General features: G+C 47.6%; 1 protein-coding gene across 2 annotated transcripts in view; it reads right to left on the bottom strand.

The window, feature by feature from the left end:
• eva1aa (eva-1 homolog A, regulator of programmed cell death a) overlaps positions 1 to 23,413 on the bottom strand; it is a 58,777-nt gene that overhangs the window by 6,366 nt on the left and 28,998 nt on the right. For both annotated transcript variants that reach the window (XM_084700800.1, XM_084700801.1), the window contains one exon: positions 50 to 184. In XM_084700800.1, the coding sequence (XP_084556926.1) occupies positions 50 to 184 (135 nt within the window). The remainder of the gene's footprint in view (positions 1 to 49; positions 185 to 23,413) is intronic.

Here is a 23,413-nt window from a genome sequence, read left to right on the forward strand (position 1 = left end):
ACTCACCTGGTACTGTGTCAGGGGTTATGTGTGTGTGTAGGGTACTCACCTGGTACTGTGTCAGGGGTTATGAGTGAGCTCCCATCAGGCGGGGCGCTGTCTCCAACCACATTGGGGTCATGGGCATGGGGTGGAGGGGGGTACACGGGCCTGGGAGAGGGGTCCTGGAGAAGCTTCTTTGGGACTGGAGAGAGGGAGGATGGTGTGGGGAAGAGGAGGGGAATGAGAGAGAAAGAAAAAGTGTGGTAAAACATTACGTTTTAGGTTCAGTCACTAAATGATGAGATACCAAAACATAAAACAAAGTCCCTTCCTGGTGGGAGGGAAGGAGGGAAGCTGGCTAAAGGGTGGAGAGAGGGTGAGACAGGAGAGGGTAAGACAAGAAACTGGGGGAGAGACCGGATGAGATGGGAGAGAGGTATAGGCAGGAGAGTCATACAGAGTTACGGGTGTGAGTCAAGCACTTCTGACCCAGCAAGGGCTATTCCCGAAATCGACGTTCGACTTACGCCTTCACAAAACCCCCCTCCCTCTCCCCCACCTCACAGTATCCTGTGACTCAGGCACCATGCTCTCATCCCAGACGCAGTCCCCACAATGCAGCAGTGTTTTGTTTTTTTACATTCCAGCCCCCTCACATATGGTTAAGTGACCACTCTGGTCAACATGTCTGTCTGGCTGTATGGCTGTATGGCTGTGTAATGGGTGATTTACTGCCTACACATTGTCCATACGTCCCCCAGTCCCCCCAGTCCCCCACACACATCTCCCTCCACCCGGCCTGTTTCAAACCCCTGGCCCACAACAACAGAGATGGGGGGGAGAAGAATAACTTTTTTTTAAATAATAATGTCTCTTTTTGCTGAGCTCTGCAGAAATACTAACGACGAAACTCAAAAGACAAATTGGAGTTTAGAGAAAAAGGGTCTATTTGTTCGAAAACCCCAGCGTGAATAAACACACCAAACCAAATTTCCCGAGACTTTTTTCGGCTCCACTCCATGAGCCAATAAAAAAGCTGGAGCAGACCTCGCATAGCCCCGAGAAGCAGCCCCAGCCAGCATCGAAACTACCGCACACTTACCACTCATACACACAGTGCACTATCCAGTATGGATACTTGCCGACAGTACACTCCCCCAGAACGTTTCCAAGCCAGTCTGTATACTAGTCTGTATGCACACACAGTATACTTGCAGCAAAATGTGCACTAGTGAATAGGGTGAAAAAGACACGTAAAACAGAATAACATACATTTTGAAGTATAATTTCTAAAAGTCCTGTTGGCCATGTCCAACCTCCTCATTCTGACAGGCTAATGAGCCCACCCCAGCCCACCACAGGCCCATCCCCCTAGCCTTGATTACAGACCTCTGATTGGCTATAATTGGCTGCACATGTAGCCCAGGGTCACAGCTGGTAGATGCCAAGTTGGTCTTACCATCGATGCTCACACACACACATGCACACACACGCACACACACACATGCAAACGCACCTGCACACATACATACCAGCCCACATTCTAACTTTTGTGAACTGTGTAAATGATTGCTCCTGTTTCTTTTTAAGCCTGGTTCATGCCTGGTTCATCCCTGGTTTATGTCTGGCTCAGCTCCAGGAAACAAGGAAGGAAACAAGCGCTCAGGTGACAACTGGCTGTCAGCAAACAGAGCAGTCAATAGAAGACCTGAGGACAAGAACACAGCTAACTTCACATTGTGAAGCCAGGAGGAATGAGGGAGGAATGAGAGGCAGAGGTGAGAGGGAGAGAGAGAGGGAGAGAAATACAGTTATGCACAGAGAGAGATGGAGAGTTAGGTAGAAAGAGAATGAGAGAGTTATGGAGACAGAGGGAAAAAGAGAGGGAGAGAGAAAGAGTGCGAGGGTGAGAAACAATGTATAAATCTATATGTGGAATCTGCCAGCGCTTTAATGACATGGTCGTGAAAACGTTGAGCGAATGATTCCTCTTATGTCTTATTATAACTCTGCTAACGGGATCCTGGCCACACTCCCTTCCTCTCTCTGCACAGTGCAAGAACCCCAGCACACCACAGGGAGTGGGAACATGAGGAGATGACTGCAAAGGGAGAAAGAAAGAGAGAGAGAGAGAGAGAGAGAGAGAGAGAGAGAGAGAGAGAGAGAGAGAGAGAGAGAGAGAGAGAGAGAGAGAGAGAGAGAGAGAGAGAGAGCGAGAGAGAGAGAGAGAGAGAGAGAGAGAGAGAGAGAGAGAGAGAGAGAGAGAGAGAGAGAGAGAGAGAGAGAGAGAGAGAGAGGAGGGAGCCAGGGAGATGGAGGGGGAGAAAGATGGAGTGAGAGAGAGGGGGAAGGAAAGATAGTTGGAGAGAAAAATAGAAAGAGAGATAGGGGCATGAGAGACAGCAAGATGGAGGGTGAGAGAGAGCAATGGTGTGAGAGAGAGCGATGGAGAGGGGGAGGGAGAGGGGGACAGGGCTCAGGAGACCAGCAGGCTTGCAACAAAGGGTTGTGTATACATTGGCAGAAACACACGTTGTTTTCACTGGACTCTGGAGTACTTTGGAGGGAGAGAAAAAGAGAGGTGGAGGGAGAGAAAAAGAGAGGGAGCGAGAGAGATGGAGGGAGACAGAGGCCCATGTCCAGACCAGAGCTAAACTGCAGTGGGACAATGCTTTTAGAGCCTGATGGGGAACATGCAGCACAAGGCAACCCACCTGGGAAGAGGGGAATAGAGGGGGAGGGGACACAGGAGGACACCACAGAAAAGTGTCGAGAGAAAGAGGGAGAGGGAGGGAAAGAGAGAATTAGAAAAATTGAAGAAAGGGTTTAGAGAAAGAGTGAATGGCAGCTGCAGCTGGATGTGACTGAGGTGCATTTAAACAGTGCAGTGTGTGTGTGTGTGTGTGTGTGTGTGCGTCAGGGGACTGAGCAACTCTGTCTGGCTTCAATCAAACGTTAGCCTGGGCCCCCCTTAATCTGAGACATCAAAGTGCTGCTCCCCTAAACTCATTTCATATATACACACACACACACACACACACAGACCAAAAACGAATGTAGCTAATAGCATTCTCGAGTAACAACATATGCTAGGTGAACAGGCCACGAGCTAAAGGTGTTGAGATTGCATTCCTCCTCTCTCCCCTCTGCCCCGTCCTCCACCCCTCCTCCTCTCTCCCCTCTGCCCCCTGTCCTCCACCCCTCCTCCTCTCTCCCCTCTGCCCCCTGTTCTCCACCCCTCCTCCTCTCTCCCCTCTGCCCCCTGTTCTCCACCCCTCCCCCTCTCTCCCCTCTGCCCCCTGTTCTCCACCCCTCCTCCTCTCTCCCCTCTGCCCCCTGTTCTCCACCCCTCTCCACCCCTCCTCCCTCTTCCACAGGATTTTCAGTGTCCAGAGTCTCACCAGGGAACATGCCCACCATGGAGAACTAACTGGATCCAGCTGACTGCAGCAGATTGGGGAAGTGCGAGCCTGAGTGTGAGTGTGTGTGTGTGTGTGTGTGTTGTAAGCAGGGTGGTGGGTCTGAGAAATGGTAGGATAGGTGATCGTGAACAGTGCACATGTTGGTGTGAAGATGGGGTCTTGTGAAGCCAGAGTGTATAAGTGTGTAATGTGTGTGTGTGGTTGCGAGAGGAAAGGACCTTTCTGACCTTAGCCAAGCCTCAGCATAAACGTAATGTTTTTCCAAACCCAAGCTGAGTAGTCCCTTCATAGCCGTCACACCACACGTGCTGTGTGTGTTGTATATGACAGGGGATGACTAACACAGCCATTATTTGTGTTGGGTACGCACGTCAGAGCTAGGTCTTGAGGACTGGTAATGTGAGCAGTGGGGCTGGTGAGGTTGGGATGGGGGCAGGGTAGCAGTGAGCTGGGGAGAGGGGGGCTGGAGTGAGGGAGAGGTGTGGGGGAGGAATAGGATGTGCTGGATGTGTGAGGGAGGGTGCTCATCCTGGTCCTGCATGGCCCAGCTGTGTTGTTGGAATGGACTCTTCCGGATCAGGTCATGTCTCCAGGCCTGGTTACACAGGGGGACCTGATACTGATGAAAACCCTGGAACTGAAACAAACTTCCCTTCTTCTGGCTCAGCGAGACGGGTTCTGGACCCCCTCACCATCAACACACACACACACACACATCCAAGATGAATTTGCAAAGCACATAGTCTGTTTTTCCCTTTTAACTACAATGGACAACACATAATTCTGGTTGAGCAGACACACACACTCAGAAACACACGTGCACACACACACTTAACAGTTGCTAGTAGGCAGACAGATGCAGGCACCAGAATAGTGGGCTGATGATAACATGAGGTCATAACAAACAGTGTGAAACGGACCCAGCTTCAGTGTGACTCCCCTCCCCCATAGTCCTCCCAACACAGACCCCCCCCCCCCCATCTCCACACTCAGCTCACCATGGAAGCCTCAGAGCCAACTCCAACATCAAGAGACATAATCAAATCCTCGTTGAGGACATGAACTAGACCGGACCAGTCAGACCTGCAGGCACCCAGGGTGGCAGGCCTGCAGATGAGGTGGGTAGGGCAGGGGGTGTCCCTTTCAAAGGCTGACCACGCAGCAGTGTCCAACCACTAATATTCTCCCATGGTGACCTTCGACCCCCTGAGGGACAAGTGACCTGTCCAAACAGAGGCCTGGAGGGAGACAGTGTTTGTGTTTCATTCCCTTTATTAGCTGTGGAGGAGAGAGACAGAGAAAGAGAGAGGGAGGGAGGGAGGGAGGGAGGGAGGGAGAGAGAGAGAGAGAGAGAGAGAGAGAGAGAGAGAGAGAGAGAGAGAGAGAGAGAGAGAGAGAGAGAGAGAGAGAGAGAGAGAGAGAGAGAAAGAGAGAGAGAGAGAGAGAGAGAGAGAGAGAGAGAGAGAGAGAGAGAGAGAGAGAGAGAGAGAGAGAGAAAGAGAAAGAGAGAGAGGGCTGGGTAAGGGAAGGACAGCACGGTAACTCAAGAGTCAGCAGAACAGTATTATCTGATGTTTCACTGGGTCAACAAGGAAACGCTAAATGCCGTGTCATCAGAGGGCACCCTACCCTAAACTCACTGGCCTGTGTCTGGTTTATGAGCTAATCAGATAAGAGACAAAAGGTCTGATTGGGAGAGGGCTGCTGAAGCATTACAATTAAACTTTTTGTATTGTCTGAGAAAAGGGGGTGTCTAGCGAAACCAGCCTCACAACAGCCTCTGCACAGATAAGAGCCTGGCTCGTCTAGACAGTGACAGGAAACGACAATGGCCGGGTTTCCCCGATTCGTTAAGAAGCTCTTAACACTAAGAGCTTCTTAGGAGTGTTCTAAGAGCGTTCTAAGAGCTAAGAAGCGCTAAGAAGCACTAAGAAACTCTTAGTTAAGAGCTTCTTAATGAATCTGGGAAACCCAGCCAATGTTGGTCATGATGACTGTGGAAGCTGTGGTGGAAGTCTCCAGCTCCATACAAGTCCATGGCTAAAGGGAACACCCCGTATAAGGTATTAGGTATTCTGAGACAGGAAGTATCAATGTGTGTCAGATGAGACAAAACCAATCCAGTTAATACCATTTACATTTAGTCATTTAGCAGACGTTCTTATCCAGAGCGACTTAAAGTAAGTACAGGGACATTCCCTGGGGGACAAGCAGGGTGAATTTGAATCTATTACAAATGAAGGAAGGTAGGTTTGACATAGTTATCTCTCCATCAGTTTCGAACATTAAGCATGGTTCGAGAATGCAGACAGCCCACATTCTCTCTCCCTTTTATCTCTTCATCACTGTGGGCAGAGTCTGACTAGCCCCTCCCGACTGAGTAGGTCCTGCCTCCAGAACGTTTCGCTCAGTCAGGTGTGTATGTTGTGTGTGTATGAGTGTGCCTTCCTCTCTCAGGTATATTTGAACTGTCTATCATGGTGCCAGTATGTGTCTGCGTATACTCCATGTCATTGGTGTGTCAACCCTTCCTCATACTGTACATGACCAGACATCCAGACAGCTGAACTCTGTCCCACAGCTTTGGAAATACCCAGCACGTGATAATCCATGACGACTAGTCTAGCAGGGCAGACTTGTCTAAGTGTGTGTGTGTGTGTGGTTCTTATTTGAGGAAGAAGGCACAGGTTATCCAGTCCTGCATGTGTGTCTCGATGTGTGTGTGTGTGTGCGCGCGTGTGTGCGTGTTGACAGAGCTCCAGTCTTAAGAGAGGCAGTTTTCCTGGCCAGGGGTAATTACACAGAGTTGTGTATCAGTCCAGAGCTGTCATCGGCTCTCACTAATCACTACACAGCAGCCGGTGTCTGGTGCTGTAGTACACACATACACACACACATACTGGTCCTGTCCTTACTGTCTACAGATCCCTGACTGAGCCTCACTGGCTATTATTAGAGTCCCCTCCTAAAATAGACTTCTGTGATTAAGCACACAAACACAAGCTACACTAGCGGCTGTTTCTTATCAAGAAGGAGAAGAGAGAAGAGAAAGCACAGGGGAAGAGAGAGAAGGAAAGACAGACTGAGAGAAGGAGAGAGAGAGAGAAAGAGAAAGAGAAAGAGAGAGAGAGAGAGAGAGAGAGAGAGAGAGAGAGAGAGAGAGAGAGAGAGAGAGAGAGAGAAAGAGAGAGAGAGAGAGAGAGAGAGAGAGACAGAGAGAGAGAGAGAGAGAGAGAGAGACAGAGGGAGGGGAGTATCCATAAGACATGGAAGAGTGCGCTGCAGTAAACCCATCACATCATTTCCTTTCTCATCCCCCTCAACGGCTTGGGTTTCCTGGCATGGGTCCACCACACACACACGGGCGTGCACACACTCACGCACACACTCTCTCTCTCTCACACACACACACACACACCATCTATATAAAAGTCATCTATTCTGTGTCATTGGACAGCTCTAATATTGTCACCATACATATTCTCATTTCAGAAACTCAGTATTGTGTCCACAGTTAGTGTCTGTCTAATATGATCTAGCAAGGTTGGTAGACTTAGTTCAGTTGGTGAGGACTTTGGTGGCTGTCTGCCTACTTCAGCTCCATATTCACACTGTCTGGTTGCCTCCTCTATACCTCACAGCTGTGTCCTTCAGGCTAGGGGCACCCACACACTCTCTTTTTCTCTCTCTTTTTACGAGTGTCTTTAAAATAAACACCTGTTGTGGGCCTGGGGCTCGTGTCGTAGTTGGATCAGTATCCATCTTGGTGATTAGATAACGAAGTGCAGCTAACACAGTTACAGCAGCACATTACACTCAGAGACAACTGCTCCTTCTCTGTTGATGTCTCAATTACCACCACAACATCTCTGTTTGACACTCCCCACGACGGCTCCACACAGCTGGGAATGTATTCCCTGCCCTGCGTCTGACAGCTCAACTCCTCTTCTAGCCGTTGGGTTCATTTGGATGCCAGCATTAGAGCAGAGCTTGAGGGTAGAACTCTTTGGTAAGCTCACCAGCGAGCACAGCAGGAGTTGAACATTTTCGAAATAGCCACCTGGGTAAAACAACGATCTTGCTTTATGTGGTGTTCCAGTGAGGGAAGGGGGGCTTTGACACGAACAAGACCCATATGAACACTCGAACCCAAAAGAAAAAAAGGAAGGAAAGAAGTAAGTAGAGAGAGAGAGAAAGGAAGGGAGGACAGCAGAGAGGTAGGGAGGATGGCAAATATTGAGAGAAGGAGGGAGGACAGTGGAGGAAAAGGTTGGGGGGAAAGTAATAGGCAGATGAGATGGAGCAGAAGACAGGTATATGGTGCATTCCAAACATCTGAATAAGGCTATATGATCTCCTCTTTTCCAAAATACTAAAGCTGCAGGTAACACTGCCTTTGTATAGAGGGAGAGAAAAAGAGAGAGGCGAGGGTGAGAGAGAACCATCAAGAGAAGAAAGCTCAAGAAAGAGAGAGAGAGGAAAACGGGAAGAGAAGAAGAGAGAAAGGACTGGAGCAGGGGAGGAGCTGACCCTTGACATTTATGGGTAAAATCCGTATGGTACACTCTACCTGATTGGTCAAGCATGACAGTGAGCATCCACCATACAAAGGGCCTACTATCCTGCTCTCCCAATTCAAGTTTGGAACAGCAAGCCTGGAAAGGTAATAATCTGCAAGATAACAATGAATAATTGTGCTGTGCCTTTTACCTGAGAACGTATGAGATTTGACTTGTCTTGAGACGAGTCCAACAAATCACAGAATTACAGAATCTTCCCACTGTTTCAGGCCTCGGTCTCTTCTGACAGAGATGGACTGTACTGTTTTGTCGTAACAGGACATAAGGAAAGTATATTGCTGTCAAAATAGGATTGGATGCTAATGCAGGGGGGGGGGGGGTTAAACATTTGAACATTTTCAAAGGGGAGTCTGGTTTAAATAGTTTAAGAAGCCCTGTTCTAGCTTTATTTAAAGCAGCGGTGTATAGCAGGCCAACAGCTAAGCCAACATCATAGGCCTCCTGATGACTGGTTAGGATCAACAAGCTAAGATCAGGGTATATGTGTCCAGACTGTGGCTTCACTGGTCATAAAGGGTCATTCCAAAAGTATGGTTCTGGCAGAGCATCCGGGATAACAAAGAGATAGAGAGAGAGAGAGACAGAGAGAGAGACAGACAGAGAGAAGGAGAGAGAGAGAGAGACAGAGAGACAGAAAGAGAGACAGACAGACAGAGAGAAGGAGAGAGAGAGAGACAGAGAGAGAGAGAGAGAGAGAGAGAGAGAGAGAGAGAGAGAGAGAGAGAGAGAGAGAGAGAGAGAGAGAGAGAGAGAGAGAGAGAGAGAGAGAGAGAGAGAGAGAGAGAGAGAGAGAGATGGTGTTGGTGGTGGAGAGAGAGAAAAGAGGGAGCTGGCCTGGACTCACATTGACATTGCTAAACAAACACGACAGTGGAGGTCTGGCTCTGCTTTTAGCTGACGGACGCCATTATGTACAGTGATTAAAACCAACAGAGAGAGAGAAGAGGATACAAAGGGAGGGAGAGAGAAAGAGGGAGAGAGAGAAAAATGAAGAGCGAGAGGAAGATCTAGAGAGAAGTGCTCTTGAGACTATCCAGGCCCACACACCCAGCGGTAATATCACAGTTATTAGGAGGAAACTACCAGAAGATTACCCCAAACCAAACAGAGCACAGTCACCATGACACTGACCAGACTCTGAAACGACGGGTATTACCTCCATACGTCTGTCACACTTACGCCCCACTATAAACACTGTACATGACCCAACACATGCCAAAAGGAACTCAGGCCAACCTTAAGTAACATACACTCATTTGGGCTTATATACTTGTCACTGACGATGTGTGTGCATGTGCTCCTGCCTGTGGTATTAGTACAGCAGGCTCATTTTCATCTGGTCATGTGACGCTCTTCGCTATGTTAGCCAGTGACTTGTAACCCCTTAAGACTGCGGTTGGACGGTAGTTTATTATCAGCAGGGTAATTACCCACATGGAGCTGTATCAAGAGAGCTGACTCGTTCTGGATGAGCTTGGTCACACGTGACCTGGTCACATGGTCATCAGGCTCAAACGCAGCAAGACAGAGACTTCTGATCCGAGATGGTTAACAAAATTGATACATGGGATTCTTAAATGTTTAGGTTAGTTGTGTCCCATGAGAGTGGTGGTCCTAATCTGTATTCCTCTAATCTGGTTTCTCCTTCACCGTCACCACAGGCATCCCTCAGACTGTGTGAATAGGTGGTGTACCTAACCACAGATTAGGATCATGCTGAGTCACGAGTCATCATGAGTCACAGGACTCAGGTAAGAGTCACTGACTCCAAATGAGTGCTTAACTGTGCAACAATAAAGGAAATTGGAGACCTGAAACCTTTTTCTTTTGGTCTTGTGCAATGTGCACACACGCTATAAGCACTGCCTGATTAGTTTAGCCTAATTTAGCCCAGGGTAGGTTCTATAACACTGTACATAATGTTTATCTTAGCATAGTTTAGCCCCTATATCTGTCTGGTACAGCATGTTTGGATTAGCCTAGCCTTTACAGCGTTGCAGGTGTGCTTTCTTGAACCCAACATCCATTACAAGGATGGGAGCCAGAGTGGAGGCTGCAGCGATTTAATGCTTCATTCAAACCCAGGGCTATAAACTCGCCGCCTACATCATTAATGGTGTCTGCTAATTCTGCCGACCCGACCTGTAATATGGGAGTGATAAAAGTACTGAAGAGACACAACCTAAAACATGTGTTTACAGTTCATACAAGAAAACAAACCTTGCCTACAGCATGTGTTTATGTCAATAAAGAAGTGACAAGCCTACAAAACACAGCAAAATTAACAAAATTTTCTCTGGCTTTTCGATAAACTAGCTTAATTAAACTCTCTATCCACCCCCAAACCATCTCTTTACTCCCCTTTTCAACATGTTGACACTGAAAGTCTGAAAACAGAACAGAGTTGGGTTGGCTAGTTATGAGGTGAGTGGGGTTGCTTAGAAGTTTTAGTTTTCATGACAGGGAACCAATAGATGTTTATCTGAACCGAAATTAAGTTCTGTGCCTCATTCACTCTTTCTCTTTTTGTCTCACTCTTTCTCTTTTTGTCTACCACTCTCTCCATTTCTGGTATTGTCTATCCTAATCCTATCCTATCCTACCTTTTTTTTGTCACTCTTTCTCTCAAGCTATATGTCTTACCCATTCTATTGCTTTCACTGTGTGGACTCTGCCAGTCTTCACTTACCCTAAACCTCTCTCCCTTCCTCTCATTCTCTCTTCTTTCTTTCTCTCTCTCTCTCTCTCTCTCTCTCTCTCTCTCTCTCTCTCTCTCTCTCTCTCTCTCTTTCTCTCTCACACTCTCTCTCTCTCTATTTGTCTCTCTCTCTCTCTCTCTCTCTCTCTCTCTGTGCAGCACATGTTTCTGGGCACAAATCATTCCCTGCTCCTCAGAACAAATTTAGTTTAATGAGGGAGAGGGGGGTTTAGATGGAGGGAAGGATGGAGAGAGGGATGGAGGGAAGAGAGGTGGAGTCAGGAGGGGAGGTGGAGTCAGGAAGAGATGTGGAGACAGGAGGGGAGGTGGAGTCAGGAAGAGAGGTGGAGACAGGAGGGGAGGTGGAGTCAGGAAGAGATGTGGAGACAGGAAGACAGGGCAGCAGAAGGGTCAGGAGGGATGGATGCATGAGGGAGGGAGAAATAGGGAGGTGGGGGGATTGAGCAGGGATGGTAAGAGGGACGGAGAGATGGAGGAAGAAGGGAAGGAGGCAAAACCAGACCTGTAAAAGTACAGAACATGCCTCGATGCCTGGGCTTAGCAATGCAGCAGTCTGAGTATGCTCTCTGACACACACACACACACATACACTCACGCGCCCAGACACATAAACACACACACACCCTGGTGACCTCTAAAGCAAGGAGAGAAGGAGGGGGCTCTGCAAGCATCTCATCCAGACATATATGGCCTCCAACAGCCATATATCTGCCCATCTTCAGATCCCTGTCCTGCCCAGTGTGCACAATAACACAGCTTCAGATGAGTCCCACCTCCAGAGATCCTCCAGAGTTCCTCTGTAAACCTCGTCTCTGCTGACACCAGGACCAAGCAGAGACGCACAAAATACGTGTGTGTTTGAGTGTGGTGTGTTGGTGTGTCTGATCCTAGCTGTTCTGCCTCAGAAAGGATCAACTTCTGGAAGAGGAGCTGACAGTGTTCAGCTCTGAGAGCGACTGGTGGGGAGATGAGTGTGAGAACCTAGTGAAGAATGGTCTTGTATGGACATGTGTGTTTGTGTGCGTGTATGCGTGTGTGTAGTGGTGTACCTGGGCAGAACTGTAGTGTTGTTAGGTGGTACTGTGGGTGGTACTTTTAGGGTGGTGCTGGGGGGGTTATGGTGTGGCTGGGAGGGGGGGGGGGGGTATCATGGGGTTGGGGACTTAGGGGATGGGGGGATGGGTGGGACCTGAGGGTACGGAGGATTGGGGGGGGGGCGGGCAGGGATGAACCCCCACGAAGCAGCTGCTTGTTGGCTGAAGAATGCCAGGAAGTTCCGGTGCCCACCACATCTGCTTTGACGATCAGGAGCCCCTAAACATGGGCTGGATAGGGGATCCAAGGGTGGGGGAGGGCGGACGAAGGGTGGGGGTGGATTGAGTGAGCGAGAGAAAGGGCAAGAGGGAGAGAGAGGGAGAGAGAAGCTGAATTAAGGACAAAAGCGAGGAGAGCAGAGTGAGGGAGCGGGAGAGAAAGTGTAAGCATACCTAGGGACTAGCAGAGGAATGCATGCTAAGTTTCAAAAACAGAGGGCAGGGTAGAACGAAAACGATCACATCGGAGATGGTAGGTGGGAGAAAGCCATGAGAGGGAGAGAGTAAAGGACAGAGAAAAGGCTTTATTAAAGGAAGGGAAAAGAGGGAGAGGGAGGTTATAGTAAAGTAGGGAGAGGTAGAGAGGGGGAGTGAGGAAAAGCTATATTAAAGGAAGAAGAGAGGGAGTGAGACCACGCTATATTAAAGGAGGGAGAGGAGGGAAGAAAGGATACATTAAAAGGAAGGAGTGAGTCCAAAGCAAGAAGCCAGGTTCCATTCAGACTGGACTAGAGTAAATAAACCCTCTTGATGAAAAGTACAAACAAGAGAACAAGGGAATAAAAGACAGAGAGGGAGAGAGAGATAGTTGTGGGTGGGTGGATGTAAGAGGGTCATAAAGGGCTGAAGGATGAAAAGGAAAGAAAAAGAGAGACAAGAAAGATAGAGAGCATATTTCCTGTGGCTGGACAGAGACAGAGTGGAGTTTTTATGACTCTGAACAACCTTTCATCTACTTCTCAAACACTGATGTCTGCTGATAACCACTGTCAAACACACTGAAGAGTGCGTGTCCATGAGAGGGTTTCAAAGACAACTTTCAGACTACCCCAAACCCTTTCTGCATGACAGTACGGCAAATAAGAGAGATAGAAAACCAGAAAAAGGAAGAGAAAGAAGGAGAAAGAGATCAAAACTAAAGTAATGGAGAAATATTGAGGGGAGACAGAGAGAGAGGGAGGGCAAATTACACAATTAAACATCCTTCTTCTGACATTATCTAAATCTCTCTGTTAATCTCCAGAGAACATTCAGACCACTAATCTAAAATAATAAACAAAGGGCACACACATACACACACACACGTTATAAAGCTCCAGTCTAATGAAGCTGGTTTGTGTGTGTTCAGGGTTGGGCTGGTCCAGTTGCCGTCTAACTCGACCAGGCCTCTCGTTACCCAAACCACACACTAATTCATAAATGACAAACAAAGAGTCCCTTGTGGTTAGGGAGGGACAGGCCCTCTACTGGTGCTCATGCACACCGCTTAGAGGGAACCTGGCTGGCAGCTTGCTACACACACAGACACACACTCCAACAGACCACTCTTGGGAGAAATCCACACTGTTTTATATGTGGCACAGTGAGTGCAAAAGTCTGGTTTAATAAACAGAGAGTGCTCTACTCTGTTTTACTCAGATCTAGCCTGCTCTGGTCTACTGTACTGTACTGTACTGTACTGTACTGTACTGTACTGTACTGTACTGTACTCTACTCTACTCTACTCTACTCTACTCTTCTATGCTGCTCTGCTCTTTTCAATACGACCAACACCTCATCACTGACCACACTGACCATCTATGGTAACCACACCAGAGTTCTCATGCTCTCTCCTGCGGTTCCAAACTGTTTCAGTGTGCACACACACACACATATTTCCAAACATGTAATCATACTAACCAACTCTCATTCTTAATTACTTTTTCCATGACATTAACACACACACACACACAGTAAAAGAGTTGTGTGTGTGTGTGTCATACAGTTGTTGTCGTGCCTCTCTCTACAGTCCACACGCTGGGCTGTCAGTGTTCCCTGTCATCTACTCACTCAGCCCAGGCCTGGCTCCTGACCACTCACCCGTCCTTAGAGAGACCAGACACAGAAGGTAACACACTAAAGTCACACACACACAGACACACACTTGCTGCTTTCCCCAGACACTGAAACAGCAGAGAGAGACAGGGTGTACAAAGAGAGACCAACATAGATACACACAATAATAATCTCTCCGAGATACCAACGCAGACTCAATACTGAGCTCACTTACAGGAGAGACCAACAGGGAGCCAACACTAATGTATTTTGGTTGGAGACCAACAAATACTCAACACTGGTATCTCATGGAGGAGAGACCAGAATAGACTCCACATTGGTCCCAGAAAAACCTGGAGAAACCCGATACAGAGCACCCAGCCAGCAATTACAAGACACTCAACAGTGTTCCCTCAGCAAGCCAAGGTGGTGAACACCCAAACTCAGCCTCACACAACAGGCTGACCAGACAGGGCTTTAGCATAGTGGTGTGGTAATGCAGAATCACCTCACTGGAGGGAGACATGCACAACACAGGAACCACACGACAAAAAGCCTCAGGATGGCCACATTCCTCAGGTTCTTACACACACATTCTAGCGACGAGGAGAGAATCCTCTTTTGACAGTGGACGGTGTGAAGCCTTGTTCTGAGGAGAGAAGATGACACTTACACACACATGACTGAGTGGAAATCCTCCTGAGGTCTAGACAATAAGTCTCTCTCTAGCTCCCCGGCACGAGTGCCGTTTCTCCCTGGGTGTGAGTGTCTGTGTGTGCCCTCACCCGAGCAGGGCTGGAGGGGTGGGGTCGGAGAGGACAGACAGGAAAAACAGACGCTCACGTGAGTCCTCACCGTGCTGTGGAGGAGAACCGGAGCCACCAGTCCCAAAAGAGGAGAGATGGAAGGTGAAGGGGGAAAAAAAGGTGAAGGTGACGGAAAAATTGAATTCCTTTAGGAAGGTAAACTCCTTCACTGCTTCTCTCCCCCCCTTTAATCCTGCCAGAGTATGGACCGGGTTTCAGTTTCTTCCTTTTCTTTTTGAATGGGTAGTGAGGGAGGGATTCAGAAAGAGGAGAGCAGGGGAGCGTCGAGGAGACGGGCTTCTTGGCTGCTTTCTTCTTTACTCTTCTGTTAGTTTTTACCTCCTTCCTTCCTGCTTTTCCTTCCCTCCTTCCGTCCTGCTCTCGCAGAGAGAAAGTGAGACCTGGGCTGTAGACGACTGGAATGTGACAGCGCGAGCGAGGGAACGTAAGAGTGGAAGGGAGAGAGAGAGAGAAAGAGAGAGGGAGAAAGAAAGGCGGGGAGGGAACGAGGGAAAGAGAGAGAGGGAGAACAGCAAGGCATGGAGTGTCCACCTACACAGCAGACTACTGTGAGTGGAGCCCGTGAGGGAGAGAGAGAAAGAGAGAGAGGGAGGGAGGTTGAGATTGACCGCATGGTAGACAGAAGGGGGTGTGTGTATGTGGGGAAGAGAGAGAGAGAGAGAGAGAGAGAGAGAGAGAGAGAGAGAGAGAGAGAGAGAGAGAGAGAGAGAGAGAGAGAGAGAGAGAGAGAGAGAGAGAGAGAGAGATGGTGTTGGTGGTGGGAGGGGGGTTCAGCATGCAGATATAGGAAATGACCTGAGAATTTCATTCAGCTGAGATTTGGAATCTGGTCTGTGACTGCCCTGGGATCTCTCTTTTTTTTCTTCTTCCTCTCTTTCTCACCCTCTCTCCCTATCTTTTTTCTCCTTCACTTTCTCTCTTTTCTCTATATGCTCTCTATCTCTCTCTCTCTCTCTCTCTCTCTCTCTCTCTCTCTCTCTCTCTCTCTCTCTCTCTCTCTCTCTCTCTCACTCCCTCACTAACTTTTTTCCCGCTCACTCGCTTTTTCACTCTGTTTCCTTCTCCTCGACCACAGTAGGAAAACTGCAACCAGCCACAGACTGGTTTGCATTAGTTCCTCTGTTCTTCACAAACTAAACATACAACAGGACAACAGCGCTACAGCACAGTAAGGTAGGGGGTGGCTTCAGAAGATTCTAGAACCTGACCAGAAGAACACAACAATGCAGCTCTGTCCTGTGAGTTGAGGGCTTTCCTTTCACTCCAAACCGTGTATGCGTGGGTATGTGCACACTGTTTTGTCCACCAACCATGTTAGAGCTTACATGTAAGTCTCTAACTTAGAGATGGTGGGATCGTCTGGAGCATTACATTAATATCTCTGACCACCACAACACACCCACCCACCACACCACACCAGCACTCTGTCCTGTGGGGTGAAAACTGGGCTGAGGGGGGTCAGGTGAGATAGACAGACAGCCATTTGATTGAGACACACAGACGTGCAGGTGAAACAGACAGACGGCTATGTCTGTTCCCTCTCTTTCTCTCTCCTTCACCCCCCTCCTCCCCTCTGCTGATTATCGCCACCATGTTTCCTAAACCTTCAGCAGATAGACAGATCAAAGCTGCTTGCTGGCACCCAGCATGGTTTCTCTCTATTTTCATACTAACCCTTCAAAGACCGAGTAACGTGACACATGCCACAGAAGGCAGCGCTGGCCAGACTTCCTGTTGGCCTGCCCAATCAGCTTCTGGTGTGCCATTATCCCTGGGTTCTGGAAGGGATAGGGAAATGAGGGTGCAACTGAACAAACTCCATGACCCGAGCAAGACTGTGGATCAGACCTGGGATGTAATGACTGGAGATGAATGATCAGAGATGGAGGGCCAGAGAGAGAGAGAGAGAGGGGGATGGATGGAAAGGTAGAGAGTGAGAGAGAGAAGTAAAGAGAGAGGAAATGAAAGAAAAAGACTAAGCAAGAGAACAAAAGTGAGAGTGAAAGAGAGTTCCTCAAGAGGATGATTTGATCAGTGCTGATGTGCACCAACACAACTCAAAAGTTTCAACATGAAGGAAGGCATTGTGTAGAAAAGGCCACACACTGAGAAGCAGCACAAACCTACATAGAAGAGAGGTGAGAGAGATACAGAACTAGAGAGAGACATTAGAGAGAGAGAGACAGAGAACGAGAGAGAGAGAGAGACAGAGAAAGAGAGAGAGAGAGAGAGAGAGATATTTCACAAAGCAGCTATCAAAGCAGACCTTATCAAACACAAACGGAAACCAATTAAAAGGCAACATACTGAAAAATGGTTTGATCAAGAATGTAAAACCATTAGAAAAGACCTAAAGAAAATAGCAAATGAAAAACATCGCCAACCAAGAAATCCAGCCCTACGCATTAGGTACAATGACATTTTAAACAAATACAAACGTACAATTAGAAACAAAAAACAAAACTATACCCAGATGAAACTTGAAGATATTGAGAACGCAATTAATCAAAATCAATTCTGGGATATGTGGAACAACTTCAACACAAAAAAAACTCAAGCATTACCCATCCAAAATGGTGACATCTGGAGACTACATTTTGAAAATCTGTACAAAGACATACCAATCAATCAAATGAATTCAGATCAATGTATTATAAAAGAAAAACTCAAAAAATTAGAAGAAACAATCAAAGACAACCAAAACCCTATTGATTTCCAAATTACTTGGGAAGAATTAACACAACAAACAAAATGTCTCAAGTCAAGGAAAGCTTGTGGTCCAGACAGCATTACCAATGAAATGCTTAAATGCAGCACTCCAGAGATGCAAGGTGCAATGTTGAAGTTGTTTAACACAGTTTTACAGTCAGGATGTTTTCCTGGCATCTGGTGCGAAGGGCTCATTTCCCCCATTCACAAGAATGGAGACAAATCAGACCCTAATAATTACCGTGGCATCTGTGTCAGCAGTTGTGTAGGTAAACTATTCTGTAGTATAATAAATAAAAGAATACTAGGTTTCCTTGACGAACACACCATCTTGAGCAGAAATCAAATTGGTTTTGTTCCAAAACATCGAACCACCGATCATGTATATACCCTTCACAATCTAATTAACAAACATGTACACCAAACAAAAAATGGTAAAATATTTGCTTGTTTTATTGACTTCAAAAAAGCTTTTGATTCTATTTGGCATGAAGGACTCTACTATAGACTCCTACAGTGTGGTATAGGGGGCAAAACATATGATTTGGTTAAATCGATGTATTTAGAAAATAAATGTGCTGTCAAAATTGGGGATAAACAAACAGATTTCTTTACTCAAAAAAGGGGTGTTCGTCAGGGCTGTAATTTAAGTCCAACTTTGTTTAATATATATATAAATGAACTTGCTGTTAAGCTTGATCAATGTACTGCTCCTGGCCTCTCCCTCCTAGACAGAGAGGTGAAGTCTCTGTTTTATGCTGACGACCTTGTCCTACTGTCTCCCACCGAACGAGGACTACAACAACAGCTGGACATTGTTGAACAATACTGTCAAAACTGGGCCCTTGCAATAAATATGAAGAAAACTAATATCATGATATTTCAAAAACGCCCCAGATGCCAGGAAGAGAAATACCAGTTTATTATAAGTAATCATGTAATTGAACACGCTATGAGTTATAACTATCTTGGTTTAACCATAACAGCATCAGGGAGTTTCAACATGGCAGTGAATGCACTAAAAGAAAAAGCTCGAAGAGCCCTAAATGCAATTAGAAGAAAATTTTATAATTTGCAAGTTCCAATTAAAATCTGGCTTAAAATATTTGATAGTGTAATCCAGCCCATTGCGCTGTATGGTAGTGAAGTATGGGGTCCACTCAGTCATCATAGCTATACCCGCTGGGACAAACACCCAACAGAATCTCTACATGCAGAATTCTGCAGATACATCTTACATGTTCACAGAAAGACGCCAACAAATGCATGTAGAGCAGAATTAGGCAGATACCCATTGATAATTAATATCCAAAAGAGAGCACTAAATTTCTTCAATCACCTTAAATCCAGCCCTCTAGACACCCTCCATTCCAAAGCCCTCCAAACCCAAGAACTGAACCCAGATAAGAGTCCCCTATGTCAGTTGGTGCTGAGACTAACCGCCCCCATTCAGACACACCCTGACCAGTCTCACACCAACACTGCTTTCCAGACACCAATCAGAGTCAACCAAATTATAACACAATGTAAAAAAAACTACCTGGAACATTGGAAAGAAGAAACTAAAAGCCAAAGTAGATTAGAATGTTATCTGGCCTTAGAAAGAGATTATAAATTAGCAGAATATCTCTCTACCGTCAGAGATAGAAAGCAGAGACAGATCCTAACCAAGTACAGGCTCAGTGACCACCAATTGGCAATTGAAACAGGACGTCACCAAAAATCATGGCAACCAAAAGAAAACAGAATATGTGGTCACTGTTCGACAGGTGAGGTTGAGACAGAGGTGCACTTCCTCCTACAATGTGAAACATTCAGTGATGTAAGAAATGGTTACTGGAACAAATTCCACTCTGTAACCTCAGATTTCAAAGGTCTTGGTGACCTCTCAAAGGTAAAAATACTCCTAGGAGAAGGAGACAGAGCATACCTTGCTGCCCAGTATGTATCAGTATGCCACAACCTGAGAGACAGTGAGTGACCTGGACACACAATGCACACACACAAAGCACAAGCACAACATATACCGTGTGTGTGACTGACGTGTATGTGTATATATGTATATATAATAAGGTACTTAAGGTTATGGTAAAGTTTCCTTTAATCTTTCAATTCAATTGAATTTGTCATGTTTGATTGAAATTGTATTATCCGGTAACATCAATAGTATACTGACATCAATAGTAACGATATGAATATTGTTTTGTGTTTTAATATTGTGTTCTGTGGTTCCAGCGTTGCTTTGGCAATATGAACATTTGTTTCTTAATGCCAATAAAGCCAATTGAATTGAATTGAATTGAATTGAGAGAGAGAGAGAGGGAGAGAGAGAGAGAGAAAGAGAAAGAGAGAGAGAGAGGGAGAGAGAGAGAGAGAAAGAGAGAGGGAGAGAGAGAGACAGAGAAAGAGAGAGAGAGAGAGAGACAGAGAGAGAGAGAGAGAGAGAGAGACAGAGACAGAGACAGAGACAGAGACAGAGACAGAGAAAGAGAGAGAGAGAGAGAGAGAGAGAGAGAGAGAGAGAGAGGGAGAGAGGGAGAGAGAGACAGAGAAAGAGAGAGAGAGAGAGAGAGAGAGACAGAGACAGAGACAGAGACAGAGACAGAGACAGAGACAGAGACAGAGAAAGAGAGAGAGAGAGAGAGAGAGAGGGAGGGAGAGAGAGAGAGAGAGAGAGAGAGAGAGAGAGAGAGAGAGAGAGAGAGAGAGAGAGAGAGAGAGAGAGAGAGAGAGAGAGAGAGAGAGAGAGAGAGAGAGGGCTATCCCTTGTTTTTACCACTGCAGTCTATCAGTCTAGCCAGAAAGGGAAATACAGAAAAGTCTAGGAACTTCTAATCAAACACCTAGTGTAATGTGATGTAGTCCACTTTGTTAGAGAAACATTTTAATGACTGACAAGACCACCACACCCATAATGCACTGCAGCAAACAGGCTGTTTCCATGCTGTGTAAAGATAATTGAGCTGCATTATGAACACTGAGTAAGAGAGAAAGAAGAAACTGAATGAGACAGAGAGACAGCGTGAAATATTGAGATGCAGTGAGTGTGTGAGTGCGTGAGTGTGCGTATGAGTAAGCATGTGTCTGTGTGTGTTGTTTCCCAGAGTTGGCAGGTACTGGGTGGTGAGTGTGGACATCAGTTGCTGAGGGTTAGACATCAGCTGACTAAACATGCTGAGCGGGCACAATCCTCTGACCCCTGGCATCAGCACATCACCACGGCAACAGTTCATCAGTGCCACAAACAGCCTTGTGTGCGGGCAGGGTCGCTGCTGAGAGTGACATAACAGGACAGAGTAGCGAATGAGCCACGGCCACTCCTGGCCCCGCCCCTAACACTCCTGGCCCCGCCCCTAACACTCCTGGCCCCGCCCCTAACACTCCTGGCCCTGCTCCTAACACTCCTGGCCCTGCTCCTAACACTCCTGGCCCCGCCCCTAACACTCCTGGCCCCGCCCCTAACACTCCTGGCCCAGCCCCTAACCATGTTCATGGCCACACCCCCAACAATGCCCTCTGATCTGGGTCTGCTCAGAAACCAGCTCCTCTTTCAGACCCTCCTCTCTGGGCTGAGAAGGAAAGACTTGGAAAAGACTACTTGGCTCTGGAGCAACTACCAGAGTTGTTTTCATATTGTTTGTGTTCGTGTGTGTGTGTTCATGTGTGTGAGCGAGCGAGTGAGTGTGTGTTTATCCGCAAGAGCGAACGAGAGAACTGTTTAGGGATGACGTTATCCTAATCAAATGTACTTCCTTTTATGGGCATTGGTATGTATGCACCCACACACATACATTCCCATTCATACCATACACACACACACACACACACACGCACACAGACAGACACACACACAGTCACAAAGAGAAAGAGAGAGAGATCACAAGGGTTGATGTGATGTTTGTGTTCTGGGGGGATCAGGTGATGTTGTGTCAACACGGTGCCTGTTCTGGTCTGGCCTGGTCTGTAGGATGGAAGGCTTGGGAGCTCAGACGCCCCCTTACTCCTCTCTGAACCCCAACATGTGTGTGTGAGTGTATGTGTGCTGTACGAGTAGGATTGTGTGTGTGTGCATGTGTGTATGTGCTGTATAAATGGAAAGGTGTGTGTGTAGCTTTTTAACTGTATCCTACTGCATCAGCTGTGATATGAGATATAGGCTCCAAGGGAGGCCAAGTGGCTACTACTGCAGCTGGAGACACACGCGTGCACACACACACACACACACACACACAAGGCCCAGCCAAAATAAACACCTCCCTCCCCAAGTCTCCAGCACTGCTGTGATGAGGGGGGTTGCATCTCTGTGTGCTCCTACTGAAAGACTGCAGGCTCCTCCAGACCCCCCCCCCCCACCTCTGCCCTGCAGCAAACCCCTCTCAGAGGGACCGCTACTGACACACCATAGTTACTCACATACCATAGTTACTCACACACCATATAGCTACTGACACACTTTACAGCTACAAGAGCTATAACTACTGATAGGACACACAGCTACTGACATGCTATGCAGCTGTTTCCAGGCCTGCAGCCACCTACCCCAGCCCTATTCACTCTACCCCTGCCCTGGCCCTCAGCCCTCTACCCCTACCCTAGCTCTCTGCCCTCTACCCCTACCCTAGCCCTCTGCCCTCTACCCCTACCCTAGCCCTCTTCCCTCTACCCCTACCCCAGCCCTCTACCCTCTACCCCTACCCTAGCCTCGAACCCCCAGCCCTCTGCCCTCTCCCCCCCCCCTCTAGTCAGCCCCAGAGCTGTCAGCCCCGGAGCTGTCAGGGCTCTCTGCTCAGGCAAAGTGCTGCAATTAATCCATTTCCTCCCAGAAATCCTGGCTGTTCATTAGGCCTTCCTTAACCTTTCATTACCCTGAGTTGGGTCCTGTGTGTGTGCTTGCATGCGTATGCATGTGTGTGTGTGCGCAGAGAGAACTGAAAGAAAAGACAGAGAGGGGGAGAGAGGGAGAGAAAGGAAGAGGGAGAGAGAAGACGAGAGAGAGAGAGAGAGAGAGAGAGAGAGAGAGAGAGAGAGAGAGAGAGAGAGAGAGAGAGAGAGAGAGAGAGAGAGAGAGAGAGAGAGAGAGAGAGAGAGAGAGAGAGAGAGAGAGAGAGAGAGAGAGAGAGAGAGAGATGGAGGAGAGGGAAAGTAGGGGAGAGGAAGAGAGACATATCTAGAGAGTGATTCAAAGAAAGATGTGAAAAAACAAAAAACTAATGTGAGCAAGTGAAAGACAGAACTGTGAATGAGTGAAAGAAGAGATTGAGAAGTTGAGTGGGTGTGTGAGTGAGAGGGGGGGTGGAGAAAGAACAAGAGAGGGAGAATGGAAGTTCCTTGAGGAGATGATTTGATCAGCGCTCACATGAACCAACACAACTCACACCATATCTCCGAGCATAAAGAATGGCCCTGCGCCCTGCGCCCTGCGCCCTGCGCCCTGCGCCCTGCGCCCTGCGCCCTGCGCCCTGCGCCCTGCGCCCTGCGCCCTGCGCCCAACAAAGCAGGTCCCTCTCCTGTCATAATCTAGTGTATATTTATATTCTCATCCAATGAACCCCCATTGAAAACCACTTTTGTACTGTATAGAGTAGCATGATGGCCATGAGTTCTAGGGCAAACAGTACTGGGGGAGTCATGGATTGGGGGACATGTCCAGACAACAGAAACTTCAAAGCAGAGCGAAAAAACAGAGTGAATCAAAGCTGTGCCCATTAAAGGAAACATCCCCAGGCTGGCCCATTTATCAAATACATGACGTGAAGAAGAAGCCTTCTGGTTGTTATCCTCCCTCTTAGAAGAACTCCACTGGAGGTATTCCTGGTTCTGAGATCCAGCAGAACCTGGGGGTGTCAGGACCTGGGGTGTCAGGACCTGGGGGGTCAGGACCTGGGGGGTCAGGACCTGGGGGGTCAGGACCTGGGGGGTCAGGACCTGGGGGGTCAGGACCTGGGGGCTGCCCTTTGGATCTATGACCAATAGTTGAATCATGGAATGGAAGTTCTTCAGAACGTGGGGCTGCTAGTGACCTCTACTGCAAACCAAACAAAACCAC

Source organism: Hypomesus nipponensis, chromosome 6 (assembly GCF_054491055.1).
Source record: "Hypomesus nipponensis isolate SF chromosome 6, ASM5449105v1, whole genome shotgun sequence".
Taxonomy (NCBI): domain Eukaryota; kingdom Metazoa; phylum Chordata; class Actinopteri; order Osmeriformes; family Osmeridae; genus Hypomesus; species Hypomesus nipponensis.